The following is a 25,761-nucleotide window of genomic DNA, read 5'->3' on the forward strand; positions in this document are numbered from 1 at the left end:
GGTTTAGTCCCCTGGACTCCGTAGAGGAGGTGGGTGAGAGGAGGATGTTAGCCAAGCTGACATCGATCATGGACAACACCTCTCACCCCCTCCATGAGACTGTAGGAGCTATAAGCAGTTCGTTCAGCGGCAGACTGCTGCAACCTCCAGCCCAGGAAGGAGCGCTACCGCAGGTCATTTGTTCCGACGGCTGTCAGACTTTTCAACACCACCCTATAATAACGTTGCACTGTTCATTTCATTTTCATTCCAAAGCCCCTGACACTTTTTTTCCATTCATCCCAAACTGTATTTATTTATTTATTTTTATTTGATTTGTTTTTTTGTGTATATAGTCTGTGTGTGTGTGTGTGTGTGTGTGTGTGTGTGTGTGTGTGTACTAAATTGTTCTACTTGCATTTCCCCTCCCAGTATTTTGCACCTTCAAGCAGGAACGCCCAATGTTACGTATGCAAAATGGACAATGTGTGTTAAATTGCACATTTGAACGATGTCATCCTCACTGCCAGTCATTAGTAGTTCAGCTTGGACATTTTTTTGCGGGTGGTGTGGAGTTTGCATGTGACTTTACACACGCAAACCATTAGTAAATCAGGCCCTATGTGGACCCAGTTTAGTTACACTGGTCTACACATTGAGTATGGAAAGCTGGACACTTTTCACCTTTACGGGTTGCCATCATGGTTACGAAGCTGCAAAGCAAGAGAAAATGAGAATATGTTCATTTTTAGGTAAATTTATCAAACAAAAACTAAAACTAACCCAAAAGACAAATAGGGTCTCAGGTGATGCATTCAAATGTTACCGTCATTTCCGGTGAGTGTGGAACGGCAGTGTGCATTTTGAGATCGCGCTTCATTGTCAAAGTTAACCTACTTAAGTATGGTGAAAGAAGTCAGATTTTGAGACACAACCATTAATGTAAAATGTCAGCTCACAAACCAATGGGTGACTTCACAGTGGTTTGCAACTTGGAAGAAACAGAGAAGTTTAAAAAGTTTGATCAAACACCTTTATAATTTTGGTTAGCTCAGTTCTTTTTCACCACTGTGCTTGTGTGACTTTCCGTTATCTCTTACCTTCCACTTACCATACAGTCGCGGCCCTGTGTTATGCAATGTCCCTGCATTGTCTCATTCACTGTTTTCAAGGTACTGCAATTTTGTGAAGACACAGGATTTAAAGTGTGAACACATTGCTGTTTTTCCCATATTTCTTTTTTTGTTTTTTGTCTTAACATTACATAAGCAAAAGGTAAAAATGTCAGGACCTGTCTTCAGAGGCAAATGGTGTGGTTATGACATCAGGCTCATTAAAGGCAGCTATAACTAGGAAGAGTCAAGGGTTGTTGCGAAGTATATCGCCTTAAACCCGTCCTCTACTAACAAGGAAAAGAAATGTTCAGTGACTGTGAGATGTGCTATAAAACAGAATAAAAGTATGTGCTGAATTTTTTATTTTTTTTAATTCTCCTCTCACAATCTCTTGTCTTTCTCTGTACGACTTTCTATCTTTGCCCCTGTGCTGTCTCTGTGCTGGTATTCTGTCACTCACTGGAATGTGGGCAGATATGGGATGATAGTCAGACTTTCAGATTAATTCTGCGAGCAAGTCAGGAGCCAATGTGAACCACGTGGTTGTTGTTTTACCCATGAGCCCGTTGTCTTGGAAACGTTGCATAAGAGGGAGTGGGAAAGCACGATGCCCCTTGCTGATTGGGAGACAAGGTGGCGGATCGCTCTTTCGCTCCCCATGTCTTCCCTCTGTCTTCCTCTTGCATCTATTTTTTTCCTTTCTCCTTCCTTCAACACTTGTTCTAACTGTATGTGTCAAAACACTGCAGCTCCAACTGTCCCGTCATGCCGCGTGTTGAATCAAACTCAGCATGCAGCACCTCCACATAAAGCTCCACAGTCAAAAACACGAGGTCTGTTACAGTTCGACGTCCCTGCACCCAAGCTTCAACTAAATTAAAACTCCTGTTGGAACAGTGATTTATAGCCCACTTGGAAATGTTTGTCCACAAAGTGCTCACACACACACAAACAACTGCAAACTCATGCACACACATCAGCCTTTGAGCTGCCTTGTGTGCCATCCTTGGCTGAGGGAGGCCTTGGCTGGAGTCAGCGAGGATATTGCTTTGTTGAATCCACTGAGACCAAATGTTCGAGATGGCATGACTTGGCCTTCCATTGGCTTCCATATGAGCAAGGCCATGCAGTGCCTTCATATGCGAGGAGAATGAGAGAGAGAGAGAGAGGCAGCACGTGTGGGAAGGGTGGCCTTGGCTCTGGAGACAGGACGATTTATCTTCTGTATCCTCACTGACTCCAGCTCTTTGCCTCATTTAAAATGGAGAAAGAAACATGATCAGACCAGGCACTCAAAACGTAATACAAGTTGTTTAGGAACCCAGGATTGCAATTAATCCAGAAATGTCAAAACAGCATAACACAGTCTGACATACCTGTGTGGAGTAATTAGTGATCTGAGGACAGACAGGGCTGCTGTAGGTGGCATACTTTCCAATGGACTAACCTCAAATTGAGTTTGGTTTAAAATTTGTATCTTTTGCCAGCATATAGCAAGCCAAGAAAAGAGCAGGGTGGGCAGCCCCTGTGTGAGGGAGCTGTCTTAATCCATGTGTTTAGCAAGCACCATCTGTTCCTTTTATTCAGATGGGAGTCGAAATATTTGGTTGATTAGGAGAGGATCTGTGAAGGATAGCCGCACCGTTACCACTGGTTACAAGGAACACACATGCTCGGTTCTGTCAACCGGTGTCTTGGAAAGTAAGCAGGAGGCAAACGCACAGATATCGACATGCAAGAGCTCAAATATGTACACTTGTAAATCAATGCGAATTTGTTCCCCACACACAAAACAAACACACAACCAATGTATTGAAATCAGTGTTACACTGCAGAGGGAAGAACCAGCTGAGCAGATGTGAAATAATGTAAACATAACCACGACAGGTCTGCTCAATGAGGTAACCATAAGTAGCACGACAACAGACTTTAATATGGCCTAAATTTGGGACATGCTGTCAGGCTGCAAATGTTCATCATTGCTTGTCACAGTGTAACATCCAATTATTTTTTAATACTAGTTTAATTGTATTTCTGAGTTTGGAGTTTCATTTTTGCCCTTGGAAATATGCAGTGGACAATAACTTTGTATCTCAAGAGCCACATTGTTGTTCTGTAGCTTTTAGTCACTAGAAAAAAAATTAAGTAAGCGACCATTGATGAGAATGTCTTTTTGTGAGTCATGTGTGATTGAATCTGGGTTTATTTCTGACAACAATAGAGCCCAACCAATACTGGATTTTTGCAGCGGAAGTTGATATTAGAAAGTAAAAAAATTCTGATATCAAATGTTGTTATCAAACACTGATAAATAGATATAAAGAAGACAGGATATTTTATAGTTTAACGATAAACTTTATTGTCCCAGATGAAAACAGTGCGCTGGAAAGGTAAACTTTATTGGGAATGCAGTAATTATAACTAATTATTAATTTAATTTAACCCATGTTTCTGCATTATATGTCATATAGGACAACACAAACGTAGATACCAATCTATCTGTGACAAGCCCATATTGGCCGATAAAATCTTGTGGTTGTCCAGGTTTCTGAGTGATTGTCGCTGATCACAGATTACATGCTTATGTTTTTAAATGATCATATCCTTGTAAAGAATTACATTAGTTGGGTGCTGTTTAATGTGATTTGTACATCAACGTTTCTATTAATTATACATCCCAAATAAAAAAATGTTCTATTCCTTTCACTTAATTACTTTGATATTGATATTAGTATACCAGTACATGTGCCAGTTTTAATGGATCTTTCTGTCTCCAGGTGCAGATTTTGGCGGTCTGATGGACCTGGAGTCTCTGTACCGAGGTGTAGAGCAGAGCATCAACCACACCCGAGCAGGGCGAACGCGCAGACAGAGCCTGGACAGGGCCTACAACATTGAGGTGCTGCTGGGCGTCGATGACTCTGTGGTCCAGTTTCACGGGAAGGAGCATGTCCAGAAGTACCTGCTCACACTCATGAATATCGTAAGTATCTTTGGCTCACACAGGTGTAAACACACACTAAAACAAACAGGCACATAGATGGAGAGGTGCATGAAATTTCTTGTACGATTGAATTAAGCACCTGCCTTTAAAATTACTCACATTTTATGTTATTTGAGGGACTTAAATCAGACAGATTTCAAGAATCACAACATACAATTTTGTATTGATGTACACCCATCATACACTGATTTGCTGATGCGCAAAACTTTTAAAATGTATTAAATGCGAAAACTGAATGGAATGTCAGTCACAGAGAGGTCAAACAAAGAAAGTAACAGACACGCACACACACCGACAGGATTCAATTCCCTTCCTACATATTCTCATCCAGCAATCAGCCGCGGGTAATCCTTTCTTCTCCATCTGAATATGATGAGATTTTAGTTGTGTGTGTGTGTGTGTGTGTGTGTGTGTGTGTGTGTGTGTGTGTGTGTGTGTGTGTGTGTGTGTGTGTGTGTGTGTGTGTGTAAGGTGAGCCCTCTGCACTAAAGGGGCTTCTATCTACATATCGTTTCATCAGGCTTTGTGTCATGTCATCATTCATTTGTGTGTGTGTGTGTGTGTGTGTGTGTGTGTGTGTGTGTGTGTGTGTGTGTGTGTATGTGAGAGAGAGAGAGAGAGAGAGAGAGAGACAGAGAGAAAAGAAAGCGCGAGAGAGAAACAGCAGGTAGTACGCTCCAGGCCACAACAACACTTAGCACTCACACTCCCAGGTGTTGTTACAAGTGTGTGTGTACATGTGCTTGTGTGTTGGTGTGACACTGAACTCACTGCAGACTTTAATCTTTGCAAATTAAACCTGTGGTGAGAGTGCTGTTTGCATGCACTCGTTTGTGTGTGCGCGCTCCTGTTTGCTTTTGCCTGTGCTGCGACCCACTGCGCAAGGAACCAACCTTCCGACTGCTAAGCAGGTGCGAGCACAGAGCAACAAATCCTACCACGCCTCTTTGTCTCAGTTCAGCGCTTGAGAAAGAACAAGAGCCGCTGTGCTCCCTGCCTCCCCTTTTAGATATTTGTTCGACAATATAGGAGAAGGGAAAACGTGGCCCTGTCGCAGCCCCCCTCTAATCTGAGGGGAAGAGATAGAGAGACAGAGGGAGAAGGAGTATTTTAAACAGCGCATTCGGAATAAAATTACTGACAGCCAGATAAACAGAAATAAATAAATAAAGGCTGCCTCCCACGCGTGGCATCTGGGCGACTTTCTTCTTGAAAGTTTGCTTTGCTCACTTCAGGATGGGTGTGCTGTGTCTGACTCTCTCTCTCTTGCTCTGTTTTATTTCTTTCCCTGTCTGTCTTTCTCTCACCCTCCCAGGCTCTCAGCAGTGCTGCTGCTCGCATTGTCACACATCCCCGTCTTGGGTAGTTTATGGCAAAAAATCCTCAACGATGTAAAAAAAAAAAAAAAAAAAAAAAACCACTTTCTAAGTATAAAGTGACTGATAACACAGGTGTATGAGAGCACATACTTAGCAAGATGTAAATTAAGTATGAGGAGAGAGATTTCAGAAGATATATTTGCTGCAGATGCCATCTAAAGGTATTCGTAGGGCAGGTCTATGAGTTATTGTTATCATGTCATTGCTTCACCATGCAATAAAGATGAGAACACTTTTCTTCTCCTTATTGCCCTTTCATTGGAGTACAGCATTAGTATATTGATATTACTTTTCCCCACAAGTGAAATTTTGTACTAATTTAACTTAGTTTAATAGATTTTATCTATTTAATTTTAAACCAGACGTGAAGAAACACAAGAACTGTTTAGAAACTTTAGAAACATTAAATGTGATCTCTCCTCTCCTTTAGGCAACCTTTCTGCATACATGGTCATGTTTAGGCTCTCAATTCACCAAATAAAAAGTGTGTTAAGTCTTTTGTTAGAGCATCGGTTTTACAGCCACCTTCCAATTAGTAATTATATTTAGTAAAGATTTTGTGTTTCAGTTCTTTTTGTGTGTTTTTGGACTGACTTTCTGCATCTTCCTCTTTTACCTCTTTCATCTCTGTTTCTCTGACTGTCTGTTTGAATGACTACTGAAGTGAGCTAAGGGTCAAGGTGGATCGTGTCCCTGGGCTTTGGGGACATGAATATGTTTAATTAGTCACACTGTGGGGACCTGCCTTCCTTTTGGTGGCAAAAGCAAGTCCCTATAATTTCTTAAATTCTAAAATGTAGACTTTAAGGTATGATCGAAGGTTGGGTGGGATTAGGTAGTAACACTTAAGTAACAAAGGGGTGTACATAAGACTGACATGACACCTGCCATGAACATAAAGGAGTCTTTATGAATGTTTACAACTGTGATCAAGTGTCATTTGGTCAGTTATAATGGACACTTTTGTTGCAAAGTAGACACTCAAATAGAAGAGGCTTTGCCAGACAAATATAAGGAGGGATAATTTTTTGCCAAAGTTTTGGCAAAGACTCCGATGTCATAGATGGCGAGGCGGAGGCTGGAGCAGATCCCGGCAGAGCGCTCCGCAGGAGGGCCTGTGAGTCTGCCCCAGCGAGGAGTCCCGAGTCCTGTGGTGGTAGGTGGAGTAATAGGAAGTCTGAACACAAGCAGTGATTGAGTGAATGGGAAGAAGCAGGATAGAAAGGGAGAAATGTGTGAATGAACCTGGCTCAGTCTCTTCAGTAAACTGCAGTGACCTTCAAGTTGTTTGGGATGTTTTTGTTATGTCATCTCGACTAACTAGGCCTAACTCCTATTTATTTCTAACAATGTTGTGAATAATTTCAACAAGGTAGGATTAGGGTTACACGTGTATGAAAGGTTATGTTGTCTTGGTTAATGTCAAGCTCACAAACAAATCTCAGACAATGACAACTTTTCATTAAAAATGACGTAATTGATCAAATGACATTTAACGAAAACATTCATAATGACATCCTCATGTTCAGGACGGCTGTGATGTATAGTTATGACCGTGTCATGTCAGTCTTAAGCACAACCCTTTAAGTATAAGTGTTACTGGTTTGGTTTACATAAAGGTTTGGGTAAGACTTAGGCGAGCAGCAGGTATATTTAGGGTAACGTTAGGGTGCGTTGTCCAGGAAATTAATTTACGTCAGTGTAATGCCCTCTGAAGGGATGTAAACACCAGCGTGCGTGCGTGCGTGGATGCTGGGGGACGGCACTGCTGTCTGCAGGACATCAAAGCACGCCCACAGAAAACCGCTAAGTCGTGTCTACAAAGTTCAACAGGAGTGTCAAAATGTGTGCGTGTTTATATTGAGTTTAATGTGTGTCTTGGTAATTCTTCTCTTCATCCCACTCCTTTCCCATGTGTTTCACGCTTTCCTTTTTTATTCAGTTACATCACTGAATTAAGAACAGGTCCGACCATGTGACCTTTCGCGTGCTACAGTAGGAACAGTGCTGTTCATGCAAAAATACACAAACATGTACCATGTAAAATAAAAAAGAAGTATCTCTTGAAAAACAGCAGAGGCGGCATGACTAGAAAATGTAAAGCTTAAACATATTTTTATCAAACACGTATTGGAGAATTTAATCATAATTAATGGGTCATGGGCAAATATGGACAACTGAAGTTTAAAGAGAGGCTTCATCACAGTGATAGGGCGTACCCAAACCCTTAAGCTGGAAATGTTATTAGAATTTACTGAAAACCAGCTCACACCCTTAAATGTTAATACAAACTACTATCACCACCACTATCACATTTCAAACAACTGTTGGTTCCTTTTGTCCGGGACCTTAATCCGGAAGAACCTTAACCAAGTGCTTTTAGTTGCTTTAAACCTGCAATGCAGTTGTCTTGTGAACCTCATTGTGTGAATCCTTGGAGTTTAACTTTCTCAAAAGTTTGAAACATATCTAACACAAACTTCTGCTTCTTTCCTCCCTTTGTTTCTGCATCGCTGGATATTTTTGTTCTGCCTGTAGATCAGTGCAGTTCTGTGACCATAGGCAGGAATGTGTATTGCGTCACCCTTGTGCACCTGTGCTCATAAAAGTTGTGCTCCATGGCGCTATTAGAGATCAAAAGCTCCACAGGGTTCCTGGCCGATCAGAAAACATTCATATTCATAATAATTCATCATTTTAACGGTTTGAAAGCTTTGTTATCGAGCCGACAGGGACATCAAATCAGGAAACAATTTACACCATTATTTTGTTATTTAGAGTAGAGGACTTGTTGCCTGACTCCTCATTCGATTAGCTCCAAGTATTTGTTTTGATCAGTATTATTTCGAAAAGTATATCCTAATGCCACATTTTGTGTCACTGAGTGTGCCCCTGCATTTTATTTTAACATGTAGAAATATTATTGTAATCATAGTAAAGCTATTTTTTTTTTACATTTTAGATTCTCACTTATTTGGATACAGTAAACCTAATTTGGAAAATTTACTGAAATGGGCTCTTGAAAGGAGCATGTTGTTGTAGCAACAGTGTTGTGGTAAATCTTGCAAAATATGCCGTGTGCCGGGGCCATCGTGCAGCAATCTTCCTGCGGTGACCATCATAGTGATAGACTTTGTTGCCAATGGTGATCTGTCTGTCTACCTGTCTCTCGCACCTATTAAGGGAGACCTTTACAGAGGTGCCACAAAGTGTTAATCATGCTCTTCATGGATATGTCTTCTCTGTGTGTTTAATTTTGATGAGGCATTCTGGGATACGGATGTGCGTTTTGTCTGCTCTTTTATGCCTCCAGTATATGATAACCCTCATTTCTGTAGGAGCTGTCTAGAAGTGATGCAGATCGTTTGGTCTTGTCTTTACCAAAGCTCCTGGAGACAGTGAAAAATCACATTAATAGGCGGTAGGAATAGCTGGGAAAGGAGATGTAGTCCAGGTAATAATAGACACCTTGTTAGCTGGAAGTGTCACAGATATGTAAGGAGCACTGTCAGAGCCGAGAGCTCAAATTCTGGGTCTCAGTTTTAAAATAGTTCCATGCATGTTGACAAAAAGATGGAGAGAAGCTGTCCAAAGCCTTATCTAATTTATGTGGCGCTGAAGCCAAATTTTATGTGATGACTCACTTCTGTCTCACCAGCAGCTGAGGGTGTTTTTAATGCACATTTTCCAAAATGTTTCTCAAATATATTTCATTGCCTTTTAAATGAAGCCCACCCTCCATGATAAATTGATTAAAACACATGAGATGAACATGTGAAAATATTCGTATTAGTACAATAATTAGCTTAATTATACTCTAAGCCCTCGTGATGGTTTTACTGCTGCATCCTCAGTCTTAATAATAACTCCTTCATCATATGAATGTCATGTGTAGAGAAAAGAGTAGGTGTCACTGAAATGCTAAATGCAGTTGTGAACCTGTGTAAGAGGTGCCAGCAGCTAATAAAGTACAGCTCAAAAGTAGCGACCCTTCACTGTCTTGTGACACACCCGTTCTTGTCTGCTGTTCACAGGTTTCATCTGACCTGTCCTTCCCTCGTCCCTCTTTTAGAGCACGCCACTTACCCCCTTTTTAACATCCTTTGTGGCCTTCTTCCTCTTCATGCACTTATTCATGTTTTCTGGTGCCACGAAAAGTTTATTTACACGAGTTTTGTTTGTAAAAATGACTTAATCAGGCTTATATTTCAAGTTATGACGAGCGTAAACAAACAAAATCATCATGATTTGAATTTGAATTATAGCTGTGATTTATATGATTAATCCTTCGCTGGTGGTAATCACTCCCGAGTTCCTCACCTCACCAGTTTCCTCGTGCCTTCACACTTAATTTGTGCTCCTTCTTGCAGTGTTAAGTGACAGGCCCTGGTTGCATTATTTATCTGATTGTCATGACTTGGCCTGCATTAGTTAACACACATACAGAATTTAGGCTATGGTGGATATACTGTATGTAGCCTGGGTGGTAAGTAATGACGCATGACGTGTGACGCCCTTCACAACGTCAGTGGACAGCGAGCAGCATGAATGAGAGACATGTTTGTACAGTTATAAACAAGGAACTCTGAGTGTGGGTGTGTGTGTTTGTGTGAATGCATGGGAAAGCATATCTGAGCAAATATGTGGGTGTGTTTTGGATTATGAATTGCTTTGGCATATCTGTCCTCCAGTGTTCAGCATCTGTGTGTTAAGTGTCCAACTGTATGCAAGTGTTAAAGTGCATGAAGACACATCAAGCTAAAAGTGGGACTGAAGGGACACTACACTACTTCTGTGCATGTGTGCATGTGCTGCATGTATATGTGCGAATGTGTGTCTCATTAGAGTGGAACTTATGGTGTCGGGGTCACCTGGAAATCAACCGCCCCTAATTGGCCTAACAGTTGTCAAGGAAACGGGCTGGATCAGGCCAAGTGTAAACTGACCCACCCAAGTGTTCACGTCCATCACAGATAAACAAACACTGCACACACTCACAGTGTTATTGTGTGTCACTTCCTTACGTATACTTTAGACTGCCAAGATAACGAGGGAGTGACACCAATGTTTACCGAATGAGGCAGAATTAGCAGTAGGTGGCCAGACAGATAGGCAAGATGAAAACTGCAGACACGCAAACCAGCTCTTTCTGTCTCTCTCGCACACACAAACACACTCATTGTTTCCAACAGGGTTAAACTGAAAAGAGAATAGGACTCTCTGTAGGGAAACTGAAGTGAAGGTCGCTGGAAGAAAACTTTCCCCTGTCTTCCCCTGTGTCCCACACTCTACAACTCTCCCCATCCTTCATGTCAGGAACTGAACTTTTTTTTTTTTTTTAAAGTTACGTTTGAAAGTTACCCTGTCCAAGGATAAACTCAGAAATTTGCATTCATTTTATCAGCATAGCTTGCTGCCAGTGGACATTTTGTCAATTATATTCAGTGAAATAAGTGAATATACAAGAAAAACCTGGAATTATTTGCACTTTACTTGGGTATAACCCTTTTACACTACGTTTATCTGACAGGTATTAAAGGTCCCATTTTACACATATTCAGATTTCCATTCTTTTTTATTATTATTATTATTATTATCATTATTATTATTATTATAAAGCAGGTTTAGGTACTAAATAGATACTCTGAAAGTGTCAAAACAGTAAAAAAAAAAAAAAAAAAGCACTCACCCTGTATTCAGTGCTATTTGGCCTTCTGTAAGTTTGTGATGTCACAAACTCGCGCTTATGTCACATGTCCGCCTCCCATTGTCTCATATTTTATGTGGAAAACACAGAGCCTTGATTCTGTTGCGTTGCTAGCAAGCTACGAAGAAAACCTGTGACTGGCCTGGGTATGTGTCACTCAGAAAAAGTTAGCCAATCAGAACACAGGGTCACTGATGTCAGTGTTCCTTAAAGACACAGACACACAACAGCTGATACCTCTGTTAGAGAAAGCAGGACCTTTATTTGTTCTTTACTATTGATTGGCCCTCAGAACAATGCTTTTACTTTTTACTTGGGTAAACCATCTGAATACCACTGACACTGACAAAATACTCACTATAATCAAAGTAGGATCTAATCAAAGGGCAAATATTAATATCAGAATGAACCCCTTCAAATGTGCACCTGTTCTTTAAGCCGGTCCCGTTCATGTCAGAGAGGATAGAGTACTTGTATGACGTACAAAATCCCTTAAAAGTATGTTTTAGTTGTAAAGTGGTCCTATAGGCATTGTACACATATTGTGCAGGACACTGAAACTGTCCCATAGGACTTATTTTTTCTTGCTCTTGGGTGTTTTGTCAGAAGATTACTGAAGAAGACTGATTTGAGAAGTCTTAATTTTGGTTTGCAGGGCACACATGAAAAGTACAGCATCCAGTGCACTATACCTTGTGATCAAAACTCCAAGTATTACTCTCTCCTTTCCCTCAAGTAAAGCTCTGCTCCAGTCACAGTTGAAAATCAGAAAGTCACAGTTAGTGTCACAGTCTAATCACAGACTGCATTAATAGAAGCGTTCCATCTCAGAAAACCACAGATGCCCAAAACATGTGACCTTCTTGGTCTCAACTGTTGCTTCCACTGAAATCCCTATCATTAATGTATACTACATTAGCAAGTTATCTTAGCTTGGAGGCCTCTGAAAGATGTCACATGGCGCAAGGGCCATGCAGTGCTGCAAATCAAACATGACTTTATTTTGAGGGTTCTGAACATGTTGTAAAGCTGTTACTTTATGCAGCACACATATTTATATGTTGACGCAATGAAATGAATTTATTCCAGACAGTGTGTGGTTAACAAATTATGATTCTGACTTGATAGATCACTGTTGGATTTTTCCTAATTAGATGTTGGAATTTCCAGCTTTACACCACATATGGAAAGTAGCATTAGCATACTCCAGATCTCTCCTTCCTTTTTTAAAAGCCCTTTTCCGCAGCTCCATGATATTTGTTTTCTAAGAATGCATCGTTTCCACTCCTTCCCAAACTCGTTTTCTTTTCTCCCTTTCCCTCTTTGCTTCTCCTCCCCTCTGTGCCCAGCCTCTGGTCTCTTTGCCTCGGCCTCTCTGTCTCTATTCAAAAGATTCCTCAACTCTCTCTCATACCTTTCTCTTGCCGGATGTGTCGGCAGTTTTGCTCCTTATCTCCGTACCTCTATGTGTGTTTGTGTGTACAGTGTGTTTATGTCCCTTTTCTCCGCAGCCTGTCCATCAGCCATCTCATTCTGGCTGTCTGTTTTTACATCCCTTTGCCTCATTAGGCACCAGGCACAGCCACTGAGGACAGCAGGCCTCAACTCCAGTGCCAATTTACCGCTCTCTCTCTCTCTCTCGCTCTCTCTCTCACTCTCTCTGTCTCTCTCTCTCTCTCTCTCTCTCTCTCTCTCTATCTATCTATCTATCTATCTATCTATCTATCTATCTATCTATCTATCTATCTATCTATCTCTCTCTCTCTCTATATATATATATATATATATCTGTCTCTGTGTGTGTGTGTGTGTGTGTGTGTGTGTGTGCGTGTGTCAGTAGAGTGCTCTCTGCATCTCCCTTGTCACACTTTACCTTGTTTCCTTGCATTAAGATCTTTCCATCCTTTGCATCTTCTTCATCTTCTATATATCTGTGCTCATGGGAAACTGAGTTCCTTGCACTCTCCTGAACTTCTCTTTCTCTCTTTTTTTGGCTCCTTCTCCACTTTCTTAATGACTCATGTCACGGTGTTGCTGATGGGGAAACCTCAGTCAAATCCTTGCTCACTCGTTTTTTTTTTTGTTTTATTCTATTTACAACGTTCTAATAAGGACCCCTTTATAGCTGGTTTATAATACGTAAGGAAAGGATCCATGTATGATTAATAAATCACACAAGAACCCTTTGTCATTCTTGAATTTATCCAATTGACCAGTTACCCTCTGGAAAATAACCACAGAACATCCAGAACAAAACACCTGTTTTAAAGAAATAGTTGTGATTTCAGGAAACATGGTTATTAGAGTTACATAAAAAGACCAATGCTGCTTTCATGTCTGTCCATTAAATGTAAAACTATATTCAGGAAATTGTAATTTGGCTCCAGGAAGTCCCTGCACCCAGCCAAGAAAAGTCTTGCATATAACGCCACTATACTTCAACTGTTGTACAGATTAGACAACCAAGATTAAAATGTGTTAATTAGGGAGTTTTAGAGCTGATTTTTTTTTTTACTTTGGTACAGAGCCAGGCTGGTTCCTCCTTGTTTTCACATCTTGATACTAAGTTAAACGGTTGTTTCTGACTTAATATCTAGCAGACTCGTGTGATTGGTAAAAATGTTCTTAGCTAGTAAGTGAATAAGTGTACTTAAAACAATTTTATTAACATTTTCAACTGCAGACTTAGACTAAGGCTTTTATCTTTACTACATAATGCACGATCAAATTGTTTATGTATCATGAATACCATTTATTACAACGTACAGTTTGTTTACATCTTATTAAGGTATTGTATTTAAAACATTTATAGATGTTTTATTTCTGCCACTCAGATTCACTATCTGTCTTGTGTTTTTCTGTGTGACACCAGGTGAACGAGATCTACCATGATCAGTCTTTGGGAGCAAAAATCAACGTGGTGCTGGTGCGGATTATCATGCTTGGCTATGGCAAGGTAAGACCTGACAACACACATGTCCGACTGAAAAGACAAATTGGGATGCCGTTCCTGGAGAGTTGATGCTTTGTCGCTTTATCAGCACTATCTTTGATACTGGGATTTTTGCCACAATCACTTTAAGTACATACAGTAAGCACAGCCAAGTTCTGCACACAGACACACACGCACGCTCATCAGCACACGCTGATGCCCAGAGCCTGTTATTCCAGTGGACTGAGCAAAAGAGGAACTAAAAGCATGCAGCATCCCAGGAGAGTGTTTTCAAGTCGCACGCCTTCACAGTTCAGCACCAAAGCACACAGAAACTCTGTCCGTTATGCAATCAGCGTTCCTCCCAGTAGGCTGCAGCACGGAATCATGGGAAGTCCAGGCAAAGATAAACAATCAATGATAGCCCTCCCTCATTCATAAAGAGAGAGACCGGACAATAGGGAGCATCATTTTCTTCTCGACTGTAACTCTATCTGCATGGCTGTGCTGTAAAGAGAAAGAGTGGAGGGGGAAAAGAGAGATAAAGCCAGATGAGGCGGGAATGGAGGAGGGTAGGGATCACCCCAATGGATGATACAAATTATTTTATTGCTGGATAGGTGCTCTGTGATGCTGCTGTAGCCTTATCTCTTCCTCTCCCCTCTCTACATGTCTGAAGTCCCAATGGAACTCAAAAACACCACACCCCTTCACACACACACACACACACACACACACACACACACACACACACACACAAACTACACTACATTGGTCATTCAGGGCCAGCCCCTATGCAGCTTCAGCCAAAGCTCCGGCTGTCCATCATTCCCAATTACCGTGGCAACAGAGCTGCACCCAGACAGCCTGCAGATTGGCTATGTGACCCTGAATTCAGGCACACTCACACTCCCACACTTCACACACACTCCAACACAACATTTACACACCATTACAAACTAATTTTTTAAAGATCATAAAAACACTGTGAAACATACACACAAGTAACTGATTGAACATGAGAAACCACAAACATGTACAGTGCACTGTGTCTAAAGGGGGTTTGTGCAGAGTACAGACCCTCCATCATGTGTATAGAGGCAGGCCATATGTCTTCTGACTCACACCACACGCTCACTGTTTGATTCAGCTGTGTATTGTGCATGTGTGAAAATAGTGAGAAAATGTAGAAATGGCAAAAAAGGAATCAGTGGAAGACATGGAAAGACTCCTTCAGCAGGATATTTTGAGGAAGGGGAGGGGAGAGGAGGGGGGGAGGGGAGGGGAGGGGAGATCCTAATGAGGAGTGAATGATAGGTCAAGGTGAATGGAAGGAATTCCAGGCATCTGAGTGTTTGTGTGGGTGTTAGCATTATTCATTTAATTGGAGGTAAATATTTTTTAACTGGACTTGTTTTTGACTATAAGTGCATTGTTCATTAATATAACCCCCTTTTTTTCAGTTTATGTAAATTTTTGAAGTGGATATTACAGTAATATATTATATTTTTGCATTATAATACGGTACTAATAGTACTTTGCATCTTTCTCAGTGTGTGTTTGTGTGAGTGTTATACACCTCAGCAATTTGAAAAATCTGCTGACAGTATATAACATTGTGACACTGCCCCCTACAGGGTTGAGTAAGATGTTTTTGTATCAAAATTAAAAACGAGAAGCCGGTTTACTTCTGTTTTTGTATAATCGACACACCCTCTTCCCTCTTTCCTGCACATCTCCATCTCTTGTTCCAGTCCATGAGCCTGATCGAACTGGGGAACCCGTCTCAGAGTCTGGAGAACGTGTGTCGCTGGGCCTTTCTGCAGCAGAAGCAGGACACAGGGGACGCTGAGTATCACGACCACGCCATTTTCCTCACACGGCAGGAATTTGGGCCCACGGGCATGCAGGGTATTAATGGACGCATACACAAACTAAAGCTCTCATAATCTCTTTAACATATAATACATACAATACATTCACATTGCTCCCTCACGCTCTTGGGAATGTAAAACTCGTAACTACACACAGAAAACTCCCCGCTTCCTTCCGTTGCCTCATATAGCTGCATAGTGCACAGTGGGTTTGGTGGTTGGTGGTTTTCTGTGCAGCAGAGTACAGACTAACAGTCAGGCCCAGGGGAGAGGCCTCTAAAGGCAGTGGCCTAGCTATCCAGAAGCCCTTCAGCTGCCCTTGGGCTCAGCCTTCAGCAGCAGAAAATCAATAGACAGAGAAGGGCCAGCCACAGCTCCACAATTATAGGCAGTACAGGACAGGCAAGCACACACAGAGTTGGACATTGGCCTACGTAGAGGTGAAAGGTGTCTATTTAGGGTTAGGATTAGACACACAGATGCAAACACATTTGCTCTTATACGTTTGTGTGACACACTCCTTTCTATATAGTCTATAGTCTTTAGATTGAAGTATCAGATTAAAATGAGAAGTTAAAATAGTCAAGCCCAATTGGTTTGATATCACTGATCAGTTCTTTGACTGAAATGGCTGGAAAATGCACATAATTAAACCAGATGTGTATTTCAGTACGAGGAGTTGCCTGGTGATTGATCTAGTATTATTCAGTTCATGAAGATGTATTGAGTTTTAATAATAAAGGGAGTATGAAAAACATTCAAATGTTGTGTGTGATGCAATTTACTAGGATAGCGTATAGTGTATTAGATTTAAAGTTTGGTATTGAAAATATCAAATGAGCAACAAAATTAGAAACTCAAGTGGAAAAAAAAAACTTTACCTTTGACTGTCTGAGTGGTTGAGAATATTGTCTTTTTGTCAGTCTCAAGTTTTAATGCCAAGTTGGAATATTTTTTTCTCTATATAATTGTTGCATTTCATGACAACAGTGAGTCTATAAATGATTGAGGTTGTACCTCTCTCCCTGGTTGCTAAGGTTATGCTCCAGTGACAGGCATGTGCCACCCAGTGAGGAGCTGCACTCTGAACCATGAGGATGGTTTCTCTTCTGCATTCGTGGTGGCACACGAGACCGGACATGTGTAAGTATATTGCCATAATGATGTGATCAAGCCTGCTGAGCAGGAGACAACAAGACAGTCAGTTAAAGGACTGTATTGATTAATTACAATTTTTGTCCGTTGGTCACCTCGGCCAATGTCTGATGAGTGAACTGCCACTGCCTCCTTCCTTTGTTTCTTGTTCTTCTCCTCCCACACGTTCCCAATCTGTCTCCACTGATTTGTCTCCTTTCCCTTCACTTCTTTCCTGCCCTCTTTTCCCTCTCTCTCTTTCTCTGTGTAGGCTGGGGATGGAACACGATGGCCAGGGAAACCGCTGTGGAGATGAGGTGCACATGGGCAGCATCATGGCCCCCCTGGTGCAAGCTGCCTTCCACCGCTTCCACTGGTCCAGATGTAGCATGCAGGAGCTGGGACGCTACCTTCAGTGAGACACACACACCTTCTCATAGGATTTTATAATATGCGCTTTTAAAGGTCAATATTGACATCACTATTTTGAATTTGCATCTAGTTGATATTTTGTGCAAGTTTTCAGTGTCTATGAGATTTTATTCTAAAAGATATTATTTAATAAAGTGCACAAATATCACTGCCATTATATAATGGTGGTTTTCATGGTGTGAACGCCTAGATTTGATGGCCAGGGTGCTCAAGTGCCCTCACATCATAACTTCTCAAGAAACCTATCTGGAAAACATGGCGATCCACCACACATACAGTACTACATACAAAACAATGCAATAAATTAGAGCTTTAATTAAATGTGTGTTTGAGCTAAAACGGCAAAGACGAGAGGGCAGAGAGTTGATTGACAGAAAGTCTTTTTTTATGACATTTTTTATAACAGGGGATTAATGAGGAAATATGACATTTGGATGAGTAAATGGAAGATAATAAATTAAACAAGTAAAATTTTAACTCATTTTGTGGCTCCTCTCACAGTTCTTACGACTGTCTTCGTGATGACCCCTTTGACCACAACTGGCCATCGCTGCCTCAACTCCCTGGTTTGCACTACTCCATGAACGAACAGTGTCGCTTTGACTTCGGTGTGGGCTACACAATGTGCACTGCGGTAAGACACCCTGGTAGTCTGACGGTCACTTTACTAACATAGCTAGTTTACAAACTCGTATTAACTGCACTAACAGACTAGAGGGCAACCTCTACCACACTTGCCACCAATTAAGCTTAGCATCACTTCATTTTCTGTGACAAACTGAGATTTTTGGAGTAAAGTCACTTTGAATTCAGTGTATTCAATTCATTCAGAATTTTCTGAATTTCACTGTGATATCTGCATTTTTAAGGGAGCTCTTTTTCGCTCTGACAGTTTTCCTCATTAACTGAGCCCAGTACTGACATCTGTCTCTGATCCACACTGTAATGAAATGAGAGTCACACATACACAGCTATTCACGTTCTTCTGATGTCCTGTGTTTCCTCTCCCGGCCACTGGTGGGATTGACATCTTGCTTAAAAGCAGGTAATTGGTTTTGATAGCTATTTTTTTTTTCCTGCTATTAACGTTAACAATATAGATATAATTTTGATACCACAGTGCCTTTACATGAACCTGTCACAAACAGTATTTTGTAACCACACGCAAAAAAAACACACAGTAGACAAACTTCACCCAGCTGCAGCATCTTGCCAGGCATCTTTACCTCCTCCCCGGTCACCCTACCCGCTCTATGACTGTGAAGCCACTGTGGCACGCTGTTGGGAAGCTGTTGCTTGATTGACTAAGGGCTTGTTCAGGAGCTTTGCACACATTGCTAGATTACCCTCTATTCTCTTGTCAAACTCATTCCCCTCAGCTACAAAAGGCGGGCCAGTCAGGAACGCAGGTAAGGTAACCCCACCTCCCGGAAGACATGTGGCCCGTCATTTATTTTCTCAGATTTTCTTTTTCTATTTGTCCTCCGGAGTTGTAACTGTTTGTAATGTTGCTCCTTACATTTCTTTTTTACTGTACTTTGTTTCTCTGTTCTACCCATTGTCACATTTTCGATGTGAGTCTGCAGGATTCTAAAATGCTCATGTTTTGAGAGAAAGTGGCTATAAAATCCCTCCAAACACTATGACTACTGTTTCATTGGTTCGGTGGCTATGGTGCAGTCCAGCAGTTGAACAGTACCATACCCCGAGTCCTCTCCTGCAAATCTGTGTTAAATCACTGCAGCACCAGCAGGAAGAGCCTCATTATATTGGCACTCTCATGACTATAAACGAGTGGAAAAGGTTGGAAAGATGTCTTTCCCATCCAAGGGGAAAGGGCTTGGCCTGAACAGAGGCTGTTTTTCCATGTTTCAGCTTTTAGGATCCTCCAGTCTGATGTAACTGGTGATTACCTACCACAGTCTAGCCATTGATTGTGACGAGCCCTCTGACCTGTAAAGGTCCCCAGGGTCATCGTGGGTAGGGAAGTGTGTGGAAAAGAGGGAGGAGGGCACGCCCCCTCAGTACCTGGACTGCAGGTCAGTTTGGTGGTGGTTCATATCAGACAAGGAGGAGAATTTGGTCCTTGATCTGTGTCGAGGGGCATTTTAGAGGTCAGCGAGACTTCACCTTTTGGCTTCTAAATCTTTTGCCCTCAGCCCTCTTACCTCCCTTGTGACGTAGTTAAACCGTAGGCTGTCTCATTACGAGAGCCTTGTCTCTCTCTATCATCCATTGGTTTAGTTTGCATGAATGGCTGTGTGTTTCTCAGTGAAGCGTAGTGTACAGTGCAGTGATTCAGCGCAGGGTTGGTGTTGTTATTGTTGGGTATTACACTGTTGTGGCTATTGTTGTTGTGATATTTCTCTCCCCATCTCTACTTTTGTTTCTTTTTATTCAGTGTTTGGTCTCATCCCAGCTTTCTCATGATGGTTGACCTGTTACCTGGTGTGTGTATCGTAGGTTAGGGCTTCTGGTTGTAAGAAGGAATCTCTCTCTGTGCCCCACAGTATCGCACATTCGACCCATGTAAGCAGCTGTGGTGTAGCCACCCAGACAATCCGTTCTTCTGCAAGACCAAGAAAGGACCACCCATCGATGGCACCATGTGTGGGAACGGGAAGGTATTTGTGCACTTCAATACTACGTTCTATCAAAGAACAATAATGTCGGTGGTACACTGTATTCAAATAGCATCTTTGCCTTTTATTCTCGGTCTGTTGCAGCATTGCTTTAAAGGTCACTGCATCTGGCTGACCCCTGACATCATAAAGCAAGATGGAAACTGGGGTTCTTGGAGTGAGTTTGGCCAGTGCTCCCGCACCTGTGCTGGAGGAGTACAGTTTCGCACACGCGACTGTGACAATCCAAGGTATGAAACTGTCAGTGTGCATGTGTTTGGGTGAAAATGTAAAATTGCAAGTTTGCAGTCTATGTATGCTTAGTTATCCAAAATTCAGCTCTGGTGAAGCAGACGTACCCTGATTTAGATTTTTGATATTTGTTGCACTGACTCCTGATAGGAATAATTGCAGGAGGCCATTTCACTCCATTAACATAGATCAAAATAATTTGTGCAAGCGTTAAATGTATCATTTCTGGCTCAAGATTTCAAATTCAAGCCAGTGTGTTACAGAAGTGAAACCTAAAACCGTTTAAAGTCTTGTGCCCTCTGCCCTGCCATTCTCTCAGACCAGCCAACGGAGGTCGGACTTGCGTCGGGGCGACTTACCAATTCCAGATGTGCAACATAAACGAGTGCGAAGACATCTACAGTGACACACGAGAGGAGCAGTGCCATGCTTGGGACCCTCGCTTTGAACTCCACAGCAACAAGCACCACTGGCTGCCTTATGAACACACAGACCGTGAGTGGACACCTACATGTGTGGAGATACGCACCAAACCGAAAAAGTGATGATAAACTGTAGAAGTTGTAAATATGAATGAAAAGAGTAAGCAAACACATTCTTCAATGCGGCTGGGTTTTTGAGGGTTTATATTTATAGGTTGTGTTCTGTAATGGCCACTGACATCTGGTTGTCCTGCTGAGTCTGAGTAAAGATTTGAGGTACGGCTACGCCCTCCCATAAAAACAAGCCGTCTTTGAAAATCTCTTCAAAAACAATCCTCTTTGAACTCAGTGTCGTCTCTCTTTCCCCACCCATTCACTGATGTCATTTGAACCCCACTAACCCCCTCTTCCATTTTTTTTCCACCCGTGTATCAGTAATCACATATGGACAAACTATCAGATTCACAATGGGACCCAAATCTAAAGTTCGCTCCTTCATACCCCAAACCTCTTTACATAATTGAGAAGTTTTGTCCATATGTGAGTGTGTGAAATTGTCAGATCACCCCTGTCTCCAAACGTACATGTCACTGCCTTCCTGACACATATTAAATTATCATCCAACTAAAGGGCAGCCCTACAGAAAAGTGCTGAGCTGTCTCCCTAAACGGAGGTCACGCTACACAAAGTCAGCTAAGAGGGGCCTCGCTAAATTGTTTTACTTCGTTCTTATTATTTCTAAATGCCATATTTTTCAACAAAGCCTTCACCATCTAAAATTACTTTTCAACGTGTGTGTGTGTGTGTGTGTGTGTGTGTGTGTGTGTGTGTGTGCGTGTGCGTGTGTGTGTGGATGTATGTGTGTATGCATAAGCACATGTGTGTGTCTGTGTGTGTGGAAGAGAGAGAGAGAGAGAGAGAAATGAACAGGGAGGTGAAATTGAATTCCATTCATGGTCTGTCATCTCACTTCCAGATAGTGTGAGGAAAGAAGAGTGCTTGCTCCAAATGCGAAACTGTAGTATTTGTTTGACAAATTGCCGTTTTCATGTCTCTATTTGGGTATTTTCCCAGAGTCAACAGTAAACTGTAAAATACTTTAGAGGAAAGGAACATGAAATGTGGGGCTGCCCTGTGTGTGGCTGTTCAAGCAGCTAGTGAGAACCTCCTCTAACCCTTTGGTTTATCCTATTATATCCAAAGCGCTAAATTGTCTGCTGTTTTCTGTGTTCTCGCACAGATGGGATCAGAGATCTCCCAGAAGTCCTTGTACGAGAGCATTATGTGCAAAATAACTCTTTAATGACCCTCTAATTAAATAGTGGAACCACAGAGAAACTCAAAAGAATAAAGCAAATTATTTTATTTGGACCAAACTGCAAATTTATTTGTATGCTGCAGTGTTGAAGGGTGAGGAACGGCTGACTAAGGTACAATATAGACCTTTTCCACAGCAGACATTTGGACCTGTCACAGGAGGGAAAACACAGGTGTATTAATGACGGCTCAGTTCCAATAAGTGTCCCAGTAAGCAATGACTTTAAACCAACATATCTAACTGGGACACCCTCTAAATGGAATGCAGCCGTCATTTATACACCTGCGCTTTCCCTGCTTTCACCTGTCATTTGTGAAAAAGGTCCGCATCTTGCTTGTACTATAGATACTATAGATATTTTACCTCCACAGTTCTGCTCCTCCACTGCACTGTGACGTGCGTGCATGACATTGGCCCCCTCAGTTGTCATAGCTCAGTAGAAGAGTCTTCATTCTGATCACTGAAAAGGGAATTCATAGGTTGTTTGTCTATCTTCAGTTCAACGTGACAAAAATGTGTTTTCTCCACGTGATGTAATACAGCAGTTGCGCAGCATGTCTGCCACTTGTTTTTTTTAGTGTCAAAGCTCCATAAGACAAGGTCTCAGGATTGTGGCCATCTGTAATAAACGTGATGAAGTAGCAGTGAGCAGTGTTCATTTTCACTGGGATGATCTGCCAGGTTTTGTCTCTCAGGGCCCATGTAGTTGTAGTATGACTCACTCAGACAGACACAATGAGACACAGTGTCAAGCTGACTCATGGAGCGCTCATTGAGAACATAAAAAATAATCACATGTTGGTTGTAAACATGAAATCATCAAGATGGACCATGTGCGTGACATGCTGAAAATCATTTGCGTAGTCATTACAATTCTGTGAGTGTATTTGTGTTTGCCTTTCCCAGCTAACAAACGCTGCCACCTGCATTGCCAGTCCAAGGAGACACGAGATGTGGTCTTCATGCAGAGGACGGTCCTGGACGGCACTCGCTGCTCATACAAGGACCCACACAGTGTGTGTGTGCGTGGGGAGTGTGAAGTGAGTGTTATGCGCGTGTATGCAAGCAAGACACCTTCATGTGTTCGGATCTGCATGTGATAAATTTCTCCACGTCCTCATTCACAGAAAGTGGGCTGTGACGGTGTGGTCGGCTCCTCAAAGCAGGAAGACAAGTGTGGAGTGTGCGGAGGTGACAACTCCAGCTGCAAAACCTTCAAAGACACCATCACACGTACTGCCAAGAAACAAGGTAAATGCACCAGCAGTCACAATTTTATTTATTTATATCTAGGACAGAATTGACTTGGTCCCATCAGTGCCATGGATAACTATGATTGTGTTCAGCACTGAATAAATAGTTGGCCAGTGTCCTTTGTTTACAAGCTGGACTCTTCTCCTCTTTATTTTGTTATGTGTAATTAAACATCGCCCTCTAGAGGAAGATTTGTAAAACTGACCCTGAAGTGAGAAGCGAGCTGACATGTTTCCACGAGAGCATTGCCAAGTTAAATCAAACTTCATTTTATTAGCTGATGTTTATAAGTGTATAATATAACTGCTGAAGTCGGGACAGACCTACATTAGAACAGCAAGATTCCAAGAATCTGATGTTTTCACTGAATGAAAATATTCAAGACTGATGGGATATTTGGTTTAAGAGCTCTTCACTGGATTAGCTGAGGCTCTGTGTCAGGAAACTGTAAAATTAGCTTTTGGGGGAGTGATGGTTGATTTTGAAGCCACAAACCAGATGTGTGTTTCATTTCAGGTTTCCTCAAAGTTCTTGAAATCCCCAGAGGAGCAAGACACTTACTGATCCAAGAGCTGAAAGCAACCTCGCACACTTTGGGTATTTGACACTGTCCCTTGTCTGTCTTTTGTGCACATGTGTATATAAAAGCACTTGAATTTGTGTTCTGTACAAGTGTAGTCCTTATGTGTTTCTCACCCATCTGCAGCTGTTAAGAACGTGGCATCGGGACTGTTTTTCTTAAATGGGGAAAACGAGTACCCCGAATCTCACTCGGTCATAGAGAAGGGCGTGGAGTGGGAATATGAGAATGACAATGACAAGGAGACCCTTCAGACTACCGGGCCTCTCAGACATGGAATTCTAATCATGGTACACGCTGAAACAAACGATTTTAATATTAAATTTGGTGATATTCAAACATTTTCTGCTGACCATAATCTGAATTACACTTAAAATCCCTTTTTGTCCGAAATTTATTCCAGTTAACTTCTGTTTTTGTCTACTTTTATGATGATCTTTCTTTGTGTAGATGAGATTACATGGGGACGAGGATGTGAACTTGTCATACAAGTACATGATGAATATGGACAGTGACTCTGCCATTCAGAACAACATGCTGGTAGAGGACAGTGCCTATGAGTGGGCCCCGAAGAGATGGTCCTACTGCTCCAAGCCTTGTGGTGGAGGTACAGTAAAGCAAGGAAAATACAAATGGAGACACTGTTGTGTCTTTGAGGTCACCTCTCTGCATTTTGACATCATGTTTCTGTCCTTACATTTGTTACATTTTCCATCCCGTCCCCTGTTGTAGGGAAGCAGTACCTGCGATATGGCTGCAGAAGAAAAGTTGACAGCAAGATGGTCCATAAAAGCTTCTGTAACAAGTCCAACATGAAACCGAGAGGAGACACCAGAGACTGCAACCAGAAGCTCTGCCCTCCACCGATGTATGTATTATATTATAAACCGTAGGACACAAACTGTAAAACTTTAACTTGGGAATCTAGCTAAACTGGGATTCAAACATTCTGCTTTCAGACGGCGCTTTTTTGTTTTTTCTTCTTCTTTGTGGCTGTTTAGTTCAATACTGTGACACTTTAAATGCCCTCAGAACTCCTGTTTCTCTCCCTCCTGTGATATTCTCCAGTTGGGTGACAGGGGAGTGGCAGAACTGCAGCAAACCATGTGGAAAGACGGGTATGCAAATCCGCTCGGTCAGCTGTGTCCAGCCTTCAGATGACAACACCACGCGTTCCATCCACAATAAACACTGCAACGACGAGCGACCCGAGGCGCGCAGGTCCTGCAACCGATACCCCTGTCCCACCCAGTGGAGAGTCGGACCCTGGTCACAGGTATGCAGGCTAAACATGGGTCAACAGGGGGTTTCGAAAGTGAATCTGAAAAGTAAAACAAATACTTTTTAATACATAAGGATTTTTGCCGGAAAATACTCTGCATTTTTGTCAGATGTTCAGAGTTTTGATTATCACATTCTCGTGTTCATGTACTTTCATGCCTTTGTATTGCTTTACATATTTACCAGGTCATTTGTGATAATTTGTTGTGTTATGTGTGTGCTTGTCCTGTGTCTCCAGTGTTCAGTGACATGTGGGAATGGGACCCAGCAGAGGCAGGCGCTGTGCCACACCAGGGACAACACCATCGGCCTGTGTCTGGATAGTAAGCCGGACACCATAAGAGTTTGTCGCATGGAACCGTGTCCCAGTAAGTGTAGAGCAAGCTCCACCTCACTAAACGATCTGCCAGGCAAACTGCACTATTATGTTCACTTTGACAGAACTGTGTTCATTTTCTTAAACATCACTGATACAAA

At 41.9% G+C, this 25,761-nt stretch overlaps 1 protein-coding gene across 1 annotated transcript in view; it reads left to right on the forward strand.

The window, feature by feature from the left end:
- The window catches only part of LOC138211269 (A disintegrin and metalloproteinase with thrombospondin motifs 2-like), a 117,163-nt gene that overhangs the window by 84,047 nt on the left and 7,355 nt on the right, over positions 1–25,761 (forward strand). Inside the window, exons 4-21 of the mRNA XM_069171024.1 lie at positions 3,872–4,077; positions 14,057–14,140; positions 15,871–16,027; positions 17,028–17,133; positions 17,396–17,539; positions 18,058–18,190; positions 18,936–18,965; positions 20,067–20,180; positions 20,283–20,428; positions 20,749–20,924; positions 23,076–23,209; positions 23,297–23,420; positions 23,940–24,020; positions 24,130–24,293; positions 24,454–24,610; positions 24,736–24,871; positions 25,072–25,279; positions 25,523–25,652. Of these exons, the coding sequence (XP_069027125.1) occupies positions 3,872–4,077; positions 14,057–14,140; positions 15,871–16,027; positions 17,028–17,133; positions 17,396–17,539; positions 18,058–18,190; positions 18,936–18,965; positions 20,067–20,180; positions 20,283–20,428; positions 20,749–20,924; positions 23,076–23,209; positions 23,297–23,420; positions 23,940–24,020; positions 24,130–24,293; positions 24,454–24,610; positions 24,736–24,871; positions 25,072–25,279; positions 25,523–25,652 (2,430 nt within the window). The remainder of the gene's footprint in view (positions 1–3,871; positions 4,078–14,056; positions 14,141–15,870; positions 16,028–17,027; positions 17,134–17,395; positions 17,540–18,057; positions 18,191–18,935; positions 18,966–20,066; positions 20,181–20,282; positions 20,429–20,748; positions 20,925–23,075; positions 23,210–23,296; positions 23,421–23,939; positions 24,021–24,129; positions 24,294–24,453; positions 24,611–24,735; positions 24,872–25,071; positions 25,280–25,522; positions 25,653–25,761) is intronic.

Source organism: Embiotoca jacksoni, unplaced genomic scaffold (genome assembly GCF_022577435.1).
Source record: "Embiotoca jacksoni isolate LCO1_2020_lvr unplaced genomic scaffold, fEmbJac1.0.p SCAF_5, whole genome shotgun sequence".
NCBI classification, from domain to species: Eukaryota; Metazoa; Chordata; class Actinopteri; family Embiotocidae; genus Embiotoca; species Embiotoca jacksoni.